The 14,455-nt window shown below is 42.0% G+C and overlaps 1 protein-coding gene across 5 annotated transcripts in view; it reads left to right on the top strand.

Annotated features, from left to right (window-relative positions):
• shank3a (SH3 and multiple ankyrin repeat domains 3a) overlaps window positions 1-13,221 on the top strand; it is a 453,580-nt gene extending 440,359 nt beyond the window's left edge. For 3 of the 5 annotated variants that reach the window (XM_080737438.1, XM_080737439.1, XM_080737437.1), the window contains exons 27-28: window positions 4,127-4,161; window positions 6,880-7,034. In XM_080737438.1, the coding sequence (XP_080593564.1) occupies window positions 4,127-4,161; window positions 6,880-6,896 (52 nt within the window). In that variant the 3' untranslated portion in view covers window positions 6,897-7,034. Of the gene's footprint in view, window positions 1-4,126; window positions 4,162-6,879 lie in introns of all 5 variants that reach the window. The other 2 variants (XR_013962530.1, XM_080737440.1) reach the window with 2 other exon arrangements.
• The last annotated feature ends 1,234 nt before the right edge of the window (window positions 13,222-14,455 follow it).

Below are 14,455 nucleotides of genomic sequence, written 5' to 3'. Positions count from 1 at the left end.
AGTCAGGGAAAATTAGCAGAATACCTGTCAAATCTGGGAATAAATTCCTTACTAAACAATTTCTTCACCAATGTGTTCGTAAAGGTGTCTAGTAACATATCTAACAAAGATTGAAATTCAACATCCCTAGCAAAATATTTGACAGCTAGGGTAATTCTGGGTCTCATTCACTTACTATAGGGAAAAAATCACTCCCAAAAATATGCTTTAAGTGGGATTTGAGGGGTCTAACTAGGTGTTTTTAATTATTCTGAATCCATTGCAAGCATTTGTTTTGCACGAAAAACATTCCTTGGGCCAAAAATGGACCCCATACACCTTGTGAAAAGTGATGACTCATCACTAAACCATCGTTTTTTTGCGTCTGATTTTGGCCCAATGAATGTTTTTCGTGCAAAACAAATGCTTGCAATGGATTCAGACCCCCTAACATGCTACTTAAAGCATATTTTTGGGAGTGATTTTTTTCCCTTATAGTACAGTGTATACTGTATTAACTCATTGAGTGCCTATCCCGAATTAGTTCGGGATATATGATCGTATCACAGGGTGCCTATCCCGAACAAGTTCGGGATAAAAAAAAAAAAAAAAAAATTTTTTTGAATTTTTTTTTTTTTTTTTTGGACCCCATCAAATCTGGTGAACATGATTTCAATCGCGATTTTGCATGTTCCACCCCCATACAACCCCATCTAACATACAGGGCAGCCATTTTTGTTTACATTACATGTAAAACATAAGGGCGATTATCTCAAGAATGCCTGAACGGATTTCCAATCGGATTTTTTTGTTTGAAAGCTGTGAACAAACTGCACAAATCCACTCTGGATTGCATTGGATTTTTCAGAGCTCATTCTTCTCTGTTTTTTTCCCATGCATGAGGTGTGCAAGGTTTAATCATGGCTAAGTTGACGAAAATAAGGCTTCTAAAATGCTTGGTAGCCAATAGCTAACTTCAAGCTAACTTCATCCTCTTCCTGTACATGCAGTCATGCACAAAGGAAAGTGTTCAGGCAAGTCATGGCTGCAGGGCTTCTGCATATACCAGCATATCTCTATGGGATTTTCTCTGGCCACTGGGCGCCCTCTAGTGGTGAAAGGGGTGGCACTAAATGAGTTAAGTGAATGAGACCCAGAATTACCCAAGCTGTCAAATATTTTGCTAGGGATGTTGAATTTCAATCTTTGTTGGATATGTTACTACACCCTTACGAACACATTGGTGAAGAAATTGTTTGGTAAGGAATTTATTCCCAGGGTTTTATTAAAATTCCCTGACTAAATGACGATATACTAGTGTTGTTGCTGCTCTTATACCACCATTATTACTGGGGTTGGTGGGGGCCAGACAGTAGCCCGCCGCGGGCAGCAAATGGCAAATGGGGAACCCTGCTATACAGGTTCTATCCTCCTGACTGTGTCTCTGCCTGTAGAGGGCCAATTCATTATACTTCTATGCTGTGGCCTGCGACAGCTGACCATTGCACACGTGCACACACATTGACACCTACACACAGCTGCTACCATGCTTGGTTATACACTACGTCAAACCATTGTGGCATTTCATTGAGTTTAAGGAACAAGACTCCACCCAAAGTCATCAGTTATTCCATTATATGCAATGCATTGTAAAAGGTTTGTAAGCATGTTTGACAGCTTTACATTGTCCTTTGCATTGTACCAAGTCGAACATTTATTGATACGAAATATTCATAGCTGATTTTCACAGTAAATAATGGTAATGCGTTTGTTTTGTTAGTGACCACATGAACCCTAGCGTCCTTGTTGGCGACTGTTACTGGGGCCGAACATTTTGCGAAAACAGCTGCTCTACAAGCTCACAACGTGAGATTGTAGAGCAGCTATTTTATTCAGTGAGGAGATTTGGCGTAGAGGGTAAAAATGAGAGGACCAAGTGTAGAGCCCTGGGTGACCCCGGTCTATAGGGTTTAAGTGATTAGATGTTATTATTGAATATATAAACAAATGAACATAAATAGTAGGGCTTGATACCATATAATGGCATGCCATAGAGGAATGCCAGTACCATCTCTGACATCACCCCATCCTCTGATATAGCATAGTGTTCTGATTGGTCCCATGCAACGAACTAAGTACATTTACTTAATAACTGTATTTACCGGTAAGTGCAATTTTGAGGTATTTGTACTTTACTTGAGTATTTCCAGTTTCCAATACTTTTACTTCTACTCTCAGATCCAAACATTGCACTTTGACTCCACTGCATTACATTTGAGAAATTCAGTTTCTAATTACTTTGTAGATTTGGATTACAAAACATACATTGACCACTTCAGCCCTATACTGTACATGTCCGGCTATTTGAAAATAGACGAAAATAGAGCTCACAATGCGTTGCATTGTGGATTCTGCTTGTAGATCTGAAATGAGATGTTTCTGCATAATGAGTACGTTTACTTTTGGTACTTTAAGTGCATTTTGATACCAATACTTTTGTACTTTTATTCATGTAAATTTAGAATTCCAGACTTTTACTTGCAGTATTGATACTTTTACTTAAGTAAAAAATCACTCACACTGACCTTAGACACTGGAATGTCGGGTGGAATTCCAACATGCTGCCATTCCGATATCCCTCCATTCAGACACTATGGAAGTGCCACCACTCAGACAATTAGAAGTCAATGTCGGAATGTCAGCATGTCGGAATGGAGTGCGGCCCCCTGGAAAGTCATCGTGCCATCCCATATCCCAACCAGCAATTGCCTTCAACTAAATCACAATCAAAATGGAGTGAAAGTTACAACTATGCAAACCATATTCTCTCTCCCTCTCCCTCTATCTGCTCACCCACGCAAGCATCTTGCACACAGCAGAAGCATCCCAGCACTCTGAACTGTGATTATTTGATCATTTATTTTACTCCACCCCTCCCTCCCTCCCTCCCTCCCTCCCTCCATCCATACATACATCCATCCCTCCAGCCACCCTCTTTCCCATTGAACCTCCACCGCATTAGCATCATGCTACTGTATTGTATTCCCTTTTCATATCCATAATATTATGTGCTACTGTACTGTATGTATCATAGCTTTATCCCATTCAGAACCGTGTGGTTCTTATTTTGTTTATTTATTTATTTGCTCTGTCCTTTTCATTTGCTCAAGTTTCTTTCATTTGGTTATTTTTGGTTTTTGGTTTTTGTGTGTTAAGGATAGCAATGGTCCCTGGCTGTTTATTCCCTTCTTCTTTTGGCATTATAGAATAAGAAATTGACCCCATATACTCGGTTCTCTTGATATACTGTATGTTAATATCACAATCTGATGTGATGTATTCTATTCAAACCTATTGGAACTGTACTGAAATGTAAACATTTCACCCGAAGACAAACCATCCACAAACGCCAGGGAACATTAGCCACCGCATTTTTGTTTCGTTTTCATATTATTATTGTGTGTGTGTGTGTGTGTGTGTGTGTGTGTGTGTGTGTGTGTGTGTGTGTGTGTGTGTGTGTGTGTGTGTGTGTGTGTGTGTGTGTGCGTGCGTGCGTGCGTGCGTGCGTGCGTGCGTGCGTGCGTGCGTGCGTGTTTGTTCATTGTTTGGCGAAGTGTCTGATATGTGACCAGTGTGCTCATTTCTCTCTCATGCTGCCTGCTGGTCAGAACTGGCAGTGCTGCAGTCTGCTCTGCTATCACTGACATGACATGCCAGACAATACTGTACATGCTGACACACACACACACACACACACACACACACACACACACACACACACTCGCGTGCATGTACAATCACACACATACAGTACACATTCATTCCTTCACATGCATGTATGGCGCAAATGCACACACACATGCACGCACGCGCACACACACCACACACACACACACACACACACACACACACACACACACACACACACACACACACACACACCATACGCACGACATGGATAGCAGAGTTGACTGAGGCAGATCGCAAGTATGGCTGGCAGGCTGCGTTTCATGGAGTGATGCTAACATTCTCTCCCATTGCTCTCTCTCTCTCTCTCTCTCTCTCTCTCTCTCTCTCTCTCCCCCTCTCTCTGTGTCTCTGCCCACCTTGCATGCTCCGCCCTGCTGCTCTGATCTGATTGGTCTAGAACTGACTGTGCGCCCAGGAGGGCGGGACAACTGTGTAAGTGCGCATGGAGCTCATCTCACACATACTGTATACGCCCGGCTCCTCACCAAGCCTTCGCCCTGCCTAGCCACTTCGCTTTTCCCAAGGACACATCACCTGTGACACATGCACACGTCACACGCGCACTCACTCACATATACGTGCATGAATGATGAATATGGCTTAGACAACTGTACAAAAACCTACTGCATCTGTAGCCGCAACTTGCAACACTAGATTTTTTCTTTTTTAAATCTGATTCTGAATCTAGGGTACTTGCAATACCTCCCACAGGGATTCAATGCATCAAAAAGTTTTCGTGCTATCTGATTGTATTAAACCACGTCAAACTCACTAATATCTATGGAAAGCTTGAATAATCCTCTTTCTATCTGCAAAGTGTTTGTTTCAGAAAAATCCACCATAGACATGTTATGAGTTACTTTCTGTCAAGAAATCCAAGCAGACATGATTTTTTTTCTAAGTGTTGAACTTCAGAAGCGCTTATCTTCTATAACGCCATGTCCTGCTGCCTCCTGCATTATGTGACATTCAGAACCAGCATGGTACACTGGACCGTTGAGTGATTTCCCACGAGCGCTTACAAACTCCAACACTTAAAAAATATTACCACCTGAACTGAATTTCTTGACAGAAAGTAGCTCATAACATGAGTACGGTGGATTTTTCTGAAACAAACACTTTGCAGATTGAAAGATGATAATTCAAGCTTTCCATGGAGCCGCAATATTAGTGAGTTTGACGTTGTTTAATACAATCAGATGGCAAAAAAAGAAGAAGAAAAAAAAACATTTTGATGCATTGAATCCCTATGGGAGGTACTGCAACCCTAGATTCATCAGATTAAAAAAGATCTAGTGTTGCAATTTGCAGCTACTGCATCTGTATTCCTTCTCCCTTCCTCTTCCCTGCCTGCACCCAGCCAGACACTGCTATCATTGCACTCCTCTAATTCATCCTCTCCTCCACGCTGACCCCTCTATTTATCCATCAGAACATATAGTAGACTATTGGCTTATTGGCCATCTATGGCCTTCTGCACCAATTCATGCTCCTGTCATTTTCACTACAGTGTCAGATGATGTAAGGGGATATGTATACACAGTATGTACTGTACTATTATGTTTCGTCCTTGTGAAAGTAACAGGAGCACGTGTTGCTATATCAAATTCCCAGTGTAGTGTCTACAATGGCCTTTGTATGACTGTTGGTCTGCCACTCTTCATGCTGCAGAAAGGTCAGTTGGAACTGGTCAGAATCATTGCAGATGTGGACAATGGGCCATATTCAGCACGAGAGTATAACATGACAGCATAATGGCCACCATGTGAATGTGGTTAATATAAGTGAAGGTCTCCGTGACATACAGTACGTTAGCTATATTCCAGAGCAGGTTGACAGTAATTTAACCAGCATCATTGTGTGATATGCGTTGAACTTTGAATTACCAGCAGTACTTGCACTGCAGTGCTAAGACATGACAAATGTCAGAGCTGTTACTGTCTGTTCTCTCTCATGGAAAGACATATCTGTGTCATTTTCCTTATAGAATGACAAGGTATGTTTAAACTCCAACCCCCCTGCATGCCCAGTTTATCGTAGCATTCTTCTTAGCCATTTAGATAGTGTCAATATTGTCTTATGTGTGCATGGAGTGTGGCCATCTGTGCTTGTGCGTGTGTTCTAAACACAGGAGTTGTTTATTGCTAAAATGTGTGACACAGCTGTCTTTTCAGGTTTGCACCATCTGAAGGTGCAGTGCACAGCACTAAAAATGTGGTCCCATAATTCTTAGCGGTCAAAACGGAATAGGAAAATAAGCAAATGTCAAAGTGATTCACTGAGGAAATAATAGTTAAGGCAAGAAGTAGATGAACTTCCACCTTTGGTTGTTATGGCCCAGTTCCTATTGTCTATGGAGTTTTAAATGGCCATTGGTTAAACTCAAAGCTATATGTATATTCCAAAAGGAGTTTCATCTTGAAGTAAGTAGACCCTAGAATATAGTGGATTTGTTACGATACCAGTATCGAAAATGCCTCTGATAGTGCCTAAAATGCTGGTATTGGCAAGTACGCAAGTCTATTTTCCAATCAGATATACCAGCTATTATCACATGTTAATAGCTCATTTATCAGTACTTTTTTTTATTTTATGTAGACCTTGAAGTAGATGTTGGAGCTGGTCTTTTACTTGCATCTGCTATAGCAAGCAGATAAGACACTACCGGAGTTCCTCGCTTGTCATACGCGTTCAAATATGTCAATATGTGTATGTGATAAAGATACAGTTCAGCATTGTGTAACATTACTCCATGGTCCATTATGGATTGTGAGGAAAGTCCCAGATTCAAGCTTTATTTGTGTTGAGAATATCCAAGTCAAAGCCTGACCTTTGCATTGTAATGTTCCAACCTCCTAACAAAGCTTGCTTCTTTGTTGCTGTGAGATTGAGAATAGCGTGGTCTTTCTAACAGTCACTAACCTTTGGCCAGCATACTATGATTGAAGACATCACAGCAGTTTGCATAAGAAACTGTATGAGTTATATTACATGCTAATAACTTTCTCCTTTCTTTTCTTTCTCTGCCATCTCTCCTTCTGACTTCACAATTTACTCGCTTTCACTTCACGTTATTGGCCTTTCTTTTCCTCTGCCTGCCTGCTTTCCTCAAACGCTCCTTCTGCTTCTCTTCTTTTGTTTTCCCGACAGACTTTTCAGCAGCCTAGGAGAGCTCCACACCATTTCACAGAGAAGTTATGGCACCACCTTCACCATCCGCCCAGGCAGCCGCTACCCTGTCACCCGCCGCACGCCCAGTCCAGGCTCCCCTGACCGGGGTGACCCCCTCGGACGACTCCCAGGCTTCGCCCTGCCAACCTCCCCCACCACGCCACCCCACACTATCCTCAAGTCCTCCAGCCTCAGCCTGCCCCATGAGCCCAAAGAGGTTCGCTTCGTCATGAGGAGCTCCAGCGCACGTTCTCGGTCTCCGTCGCCGTCCCCCTCGCACTCCCCTGGGATGGGGTCGCCTCTGCTGGCCCTCAGGCCCTTCCACCAGAAGCCCCTCCACCTGTGGAACAAGTACGACGTTGGCGACTGGCTGGAGAGCATCAACCTGGGAGAGCACAGGGCTGGCTTCCAGGAGCACGAGATCGAAGGCTCCCACCTCCCAGCCCTGACCAAGGACGAATTTGCGGAACTGGGGGTAACACGCGTTGGACACCGCATGAACATTGAACGAGCACTCAAACTGCTGCTGGAGAGCTGACGCCTGCCCTGAGATGCAAGGGAGAAGGACAAGAGGGAGAGGGGCATGAAGAAACAAGGGAGCGAGAGGGGGTGTTGATCAGAAGGGGAAGGGCGAAGACATACATGGCTCCTTTATTACACTGGCTGTATGTTAATGCCCTGGCATTGCATACGTTTTCCTTTGGTCTTGGCTGAACCTCCTCATTCCACATTACAATGGCCCACACACTGAATTCTGAGAGGAATCAATACATTACCTCCCCTCACCTTCAGTGTCTGTCCTCATTATTGCCTGCAGCCAATCAGATCAGGCCTTTGGACAAGGTGTTGGTCTTTCCTTGCGGAGGAGAATTGCATGAGCCTCGATCCCATTTGATTTGCGAACGTTTCCGTCGCTTGCCCTTGCCCCCGCCAATGACATTCACAAATTCTCCCACTGAGCCTCACCTCCTTTCTACCTCTGTCCTTCCCATCTCGTGGGCCTCCGAAGCCTTCCACGGTTCCAATAAAAGGAGGAGGGGGGAGGAGTTGTCTCCTCCCAAACAGAGAGTTCAGTTGCCTTCTCAAAATCTTTCTACACAGATCATCAACGGTGAACACAGGACTACGGACTTTAGTGCTGAAACAGCTCCAGCAGGTTGTCCCCTTTGCACCTGCTGTTGTTTTTAAATGGGTGGGGGGTGGGGTGGAGGGGGCCATTTGAGTGCCCCTCCTGCCACCCCACCCCCCTCCTCCATCCCCAAAAGGTGGAGAGCCGCAAACTTATAAGACCACAGGAGAAAAGCTCTCCTTCCCTCCTCCACCTTGAACCCCACCAACGGACAGACTGTGCTATCTTATTATATTTGGAGAATGTTCAACCAACACTAGTGGCTTTTTTCATAATCAATTTGATTTTTTTGGTTTTCCAAAGGGAAATATTCTAGATAGATATGATATAATATAATATAAATGTATGTATCAAAATAGCTTTCAGAAGAAAAGACACAATGTCGCAAAGAAGGAAAAATGTAATAAATAAACCTACGCCTGTCTTCTGTTTCTAATATAGACAGGAGAGAGAAAACTTTACATTTATTCCATCAATAATTTACTCATTTCTACCAATTATATACATATATATATTTGACAGAAAAAAGTATATAGATATATGAAAATTGTTTTTTTTTGTCATAGGTATACAACTTTACTAAAAACAATACACGGTATTATATATAAATATATACAAGATCAACTGTTAATGAACTTTTCCTTACCAGTCACCCTTTCCCGAACAGTAGCATGACCAGTTGCATCATGTCTCGGAAAGAGAGTCTGTCGTATGTTTGTTTGTTTTTTTCCAAAATGTTCTTACGGTCTTCCTTCGTACTTAAAGGGCATCCCACAATGTGAGGCCGGGACCCCAGTTGGTGACCATCCCTCTTGCCTCGGCTACAGATCTCAGAAACGCCCCCCCCCTCCCCACCACCACCACCACCACCACCCCTCCCCGCCCCCCTTCTCTCCCTTAACTTCATTTCATCCTCTACAACCTCAACACAGTGGGGAAGTTACAGTAAATGGATAATGAAGGCTCTCCACCTTAAGCCTATTTGTTTACCGCTCAGGGATGGAACCCATAAGGATTTGGGGCACGGCGAGAGAGCATTTCGGCTGCTATTTTACTACCTTTGCTGTTAGACTCCGTTCAAAATTCAGACTAGTGGGCCCAGTTTCCCGCTGTGCGACCTCAGTCTGATAAAAGGCCGGGGGCGAAATTTCCATCCCTGCAACTATTTATCATGCCGTCTCAGACCAGACTGGGTAAGTCTGGTATAGTGAAGACAAGGGGGGCAGGACAAAATGTGTCTCTTAGCACTGATAACAAAGAGACAACCGATGGTACCATTTACACATTTTTACTGGGATGAAAAAATATATAATAATGTTTCACCGATGAAAATTATAAATGTGAACCCAGCCAAAACAAAATATATAGTCAACCTTTTCAAAGAAAAACCTTCACGTTGCTTAGAATTTGAAGCCTTTTTCCATATTGTATTCTACGAAATAAAAGACCTCAAACAGGGTTTAAAGGAGCTAACAGCCTGTGCCTTTCTGAAGCTGTGGCATTGTAGAAGTGCATCTGCAATTCAACAGGCTCTGGGGATGGGGTCTCCTCTGTAAGGTCTTAACAATACACAATCTACAATTGTATTGCTCGAGTAGCCCCTGCTGACAGTGAGAATCAGTGAGTTTTATTCATGCAACAGCAAAGCATTTGATGCTTAGCTCTTTTTAATTCTCTGTAAGGCCAGGTAGACGCCAATAATACAGAAAAGAAAAAAACTATTCTTTTACAGCATCCAACCTTCACGTCAAGCGCAAGTGCTTGCGAGGACTCACATACAATTTCACTATTAGCTCTCTGTGAAATCCTTCTGTAAGTGGTTTTGGAAAAGCACGCAATACAGTAACTGTTGATGTGGTGTCTGGGATCTGGGTTGTAGGAATAGCACTCACTGCCTCACTGTGTTGACCTCACTTACTTAATTTTACTTTGAACACCAGTGTTATGTACTCATTTGGGCATTTTTTATTTATTTATTTTTTTGGTGTTTGCTGTACTTTTTTCCCTTCTTATTTGGTTCTTTTCTTTTTTTGATGGTTGATTTGTTACCCTCCTACACTGTGGGTAGATTTTTGTAGCTTGTGGAACGTGATACTTTTATCTTTCACTCATTTGAATTTTAGAGTGAACATTAATCAAACAGCAGAAAAAAACAAAACATATATATGTATATATATACACAGTATATATATACATATTGTCCATTCGATAAGTACTTAACACATGTAAATATGAAGAAACAACAAATATTTGCTTTTTTATATTAATCACAAGCAAATGTATATATGATAGATTTCATATAAATTTTTGGAAAAACAAAAAATATATAGATATATATATATGAATGTTTGGCATATATGCATAGTTAACCACCTGTGGACAAGGTGAGCAGATTTTATTCTTTTTATGAACTCTTGAATCTTTGAACTCTGAACTATGAACTAGGGGATGATTTGCACAAAACAAGGTGCTAGCATAAAAAGCCACCCATTTTGTCCAAACCTATATTATGTGCATCTGTGATCCCTTCACTCTTTGTCTGTGTGCTCACTCATTCCCCTCTGACCCTTGGAGTGTATGGAATGATTTAGAGATTTATACAACGCTGTCAAATGCCACAAATAGTTGATTTACAAGCTCACAACATCTGGCGGAGGTGATGCGTTGTGAGCTTGTAGATCAGTCACTGTGGGTCATCAATTTGGCATATATGGCTGCAAGTTTGGTTGTGTCCGAAAGCAAATACTGACGTGCTACATACTACACAGTATGCTATTTTCAGCCTACTTTTTTTAGTATCTACTAGCAGTAGGCTCTCACTTCGGACTTAATACGGAGGTCAGGAAAGCACCCCATCTGGTGCAGAGATACTACTCACACTTGCCACCGCCGCAAATGTTAGAATGCGATTTTGGACGGGGCCTTTGTATGCATCTCATGTACTATTAAGTAGCTACTAAGCTTCGGATATGAACTAAAAAGTAATTTGGCATACTAAATAGTATGTTAGTATGTGATTTCGAACGGGGCCTTTGTTTCATATTATGTGTGAGAACGTGTGTGTGCGTGGGTGCGTGCGTGCGTGCGTGTGTCACACATCGAAAGAGTGAGTTTGATAGGGTTTATGCCTTGGGAGTGATCTAGCCTTACTGTTCTACCATCAGAGATACACAGCAGAGGCTTTGCCACACAAATGCACCGTAAAGGCACACATACAGTACAGAAATGTGCACATAACCATGCTATAGGTCAGGGTTCCCCAATTAGTTTTCCCCAAGGGCCGAATTATGTCTAGGGTACCAAGTCGAGGGCCACAACATTGCAGGGGGCGACGGTGGCGTTCCCGCTACTCCAGCGACAGTTTTCGTCGTCGTCAGGTGAAAATCTTGTATGTCCAAAACCGTTCGTTTTGAATTTATCATTTTAAAAATGATTTAAACTAGTGAAAACAGCCGATCTTGTAGATCTGCTGTTTTCACTACTTTTGTGCGACGGCCTTGTATGATTTGCGAAAGAACGTACAAATTTGGAGATATGAGATTTCCACCCGACAACGACGATACACTAGTGTTGTTGCTGCTCTTATACCACCATTATTACTGGGGTTGGTGTGGGCCAGACAGTAGCCCCCCGCGGGCTGCAAATGGCCCGCGGGCCGCCTATTGGGGAACCCTGCTATAGGTCATTAGGCTGCAGAAAGGGAGATAGGACATCATGACACAACACTATTTTATGTGCTACCAAGCTGTTTCTCCCTCAATGCATGGACTACCCTTCCCTAACCTCCCTAAACAGAGAGAGAGAGAGAGAGAGAGCATTTTGAGAAAGAGAGAGTTGGGGAATTGTAACGGAGGGTATGGCAAAAGAGAATCAACCCAACTGCAACTCATCCTGTAGCTGTGATGATGCAGCGTCTGAGAATTGCCAGGTTTATTTCATAGTCTCCAGATGTATCCCGCCCATCCCCCTTGTGCTACTCCCTCTCCACTATGGCTCGACTCCTTTTTCCTTTTTCAGACCTTCGGTTTTTGAGTTTTGGGGGATATGCTTCATGAGGTTGATTTGAAGGGGCAAGAGCAGAGGGGGAAAAAAGAAATGTGCCAAAAAAGATCCTAAACTTTTAACTGTATATTTTTGGGGTTTTGTTCTTTTGCTTTAGGACTACCTTAGTTATCGACGTTCTTGAGCTGTTAAGACTCAATAATATGGTGCCATCTCCTGGAAATCTTGAGAACTACAGACATTCGTTAGATCCTCCACTGTATGTACAGCACCTTTTAAGGTGACAATACAGTCATTTTTATGTTTTGTAAAGGAAAAAAATATATATAGAGAGATATATATATATAACCTGAGAATCCTGATTTTATGAGCTTTGCATTTAACATTTCTATTTACATTTTGAGACAAGGTATCACAATTGCTTGGTTTAACTGTGAAGGTGATTTACACAAGCTTGTCTTACTGGTAACACATGTGCGGGTGTGCACACAAACATGCAGAAACACAAAATAACCAACACATGCACAGTTAAATGTTGCTATGTGCTGTCTCAGAGAGAGAGAGAAGAGACAAAAAAAGAACTGTTGAATAGAGATCCAGCAGGACCATTGAGTAAAGTTCACCGCCAATGCAAAACAACGCTTGCGGACTGACAAGACGCATCACTCACTCTGAGTTTTTACCGTAAAGTATTCATCTTATTTTCTAATCAACAAAGCACAATCTACATAGTGAGGGAGTGGTGTAATGTTTTTAAAACACACACATAAATAAAAATAAAAAAACAAAACACTGAACTCTGATGACCCAACCGGGAACCAGTGACTTCTTTATCATCAAAGGGTTTTTTTCTTTCATTGTCAATTTTCTCCTTGTTTGCACTGTGAAGTTTAGAATGGTGGAACTATCGCTGCCACTGGCTCAGCCTCGTCTTGCTGCATGCTCTCTCTTGTCCTTCTCAACACCTCTTGAAATCAGGCATAATCACAAAGACGAGAGCGCACTGAGGGCTTTTCGCTCAGCAAAAGAAAATAGTACGAACAATTCTTCTTAAAGGAGTAGGTTCCCCCCCAAAATGACTTTTTTTCTATTGATTAGTCACACCCTGATTTCAATATATATATATATATTATTTTTGTTGTATTCGTCGCATTCCTCAGACAAAAAATAAATAAATGATTATAGTAAATTTACCCCCATTGATTCTGGATGGGGACCCAAATACAAGGCCCTGGATGGGGACCCAAATGCATTTGGCTCAAAATCAATTGGGGTAAATTTAGGTAAATATTTACCCCCATTGATTCTCACACAAATGCATTTGGGTCCCCATCCAGGGCCTTGTATTTGGGTCCCCATCCAGGCCCATGCATTTGGGTCCCCATCCAGAATCAATGGGGGTACTTTTACTATAATACATTTTTTTGTGCTAGGAATGCGACAAATACAAAAAAGTATTATTGAACTCAAGTCTCTATGGTGTGACTAATCAATAGAAAAAAGGTCATTTTGGGGGTGAACTACTCCTTTAATTGTCAACAGGAAGTCATGGTCTAGTAGGCAAGGCTTCCCAAGACCAGAAGTGGAGTGCTGATGATAAAAATAGAGTAAGGATGTTTGTGAGGGCTGCAGAGGCAAGGACTGAGACATTGCCTGGGATATCTTCACCACAGAGATATATGTTTGTTATATTATGTAATAAATTTATAATTAAAACCCGTGTCAACTCCTTGTCTATGCTGTTTAACAGTGGTTAAATCAGTTGAGGTTTTACATACAATCCAGTGCAGTTTTATTCATTTGTTAATTTGTATACACACACAACATGTTTAAATGAAACATGAATTAGACATGTTGCCTGTACACAATGTAGAAAGTCAATGAACAGGTTCACAAAGGGAGATGTACTGTATATATACTATATATGCACACACACATACTCGCACATAAATGTCACATTCACTAATAAAAGAAAACATAGCTGAGCTGTACAATAGTGCTAATACAACAATAGCAGCCCACAAGTGTGGTATTTTACTAGTGTCAATGCACCCACTGGACACTGATCAAGACACTGATCCCCAAAAACAAATTAGCGAAGAGAGTTCACATTCACAGATTCCCTTCACGTTGTGTGCAACATTTCAGAGACTAACACAGTTTATAATTGTATAACTAGATGAACTCAGCTGCTAGCTTCAACATTAAGGAAGCAGTGAGGGAAAATTTGACTAGTAAAAAAATAAAATTACCAGTTCACCTCACATTCTCGCCTGGTAGTGTTGACAGGGGTGTCACAAGGGGGGGGGGGGGGAATGTGGGACTGAGTTACTAGGGCCCAAGGTGGAGGGGACTAGAATTATTTTATAATTTAGCTATTGAAAAATAGTAGATATCAAGCTCACAGCGTGACACTGGGTGCCG

The sequence above is a fragment of the Nannobrachium achirus genome, assembly GCF_963921795.1.
Source record: "Nannobrachium achirus genome assembly, chromosome: 11".
Taxonomy (NCBI): Eukaryota; Metazoa; Chordata; class Actinopteri; order Myctophiformes; family Myctophidae; genus Nannobrachium; species Nannobrachium achirus.
The sequence above is the reverse complement of the archived record's forward strand: the minus strand, read 5'-3'. Positions and strand labels throughout refer to the sequence as shown.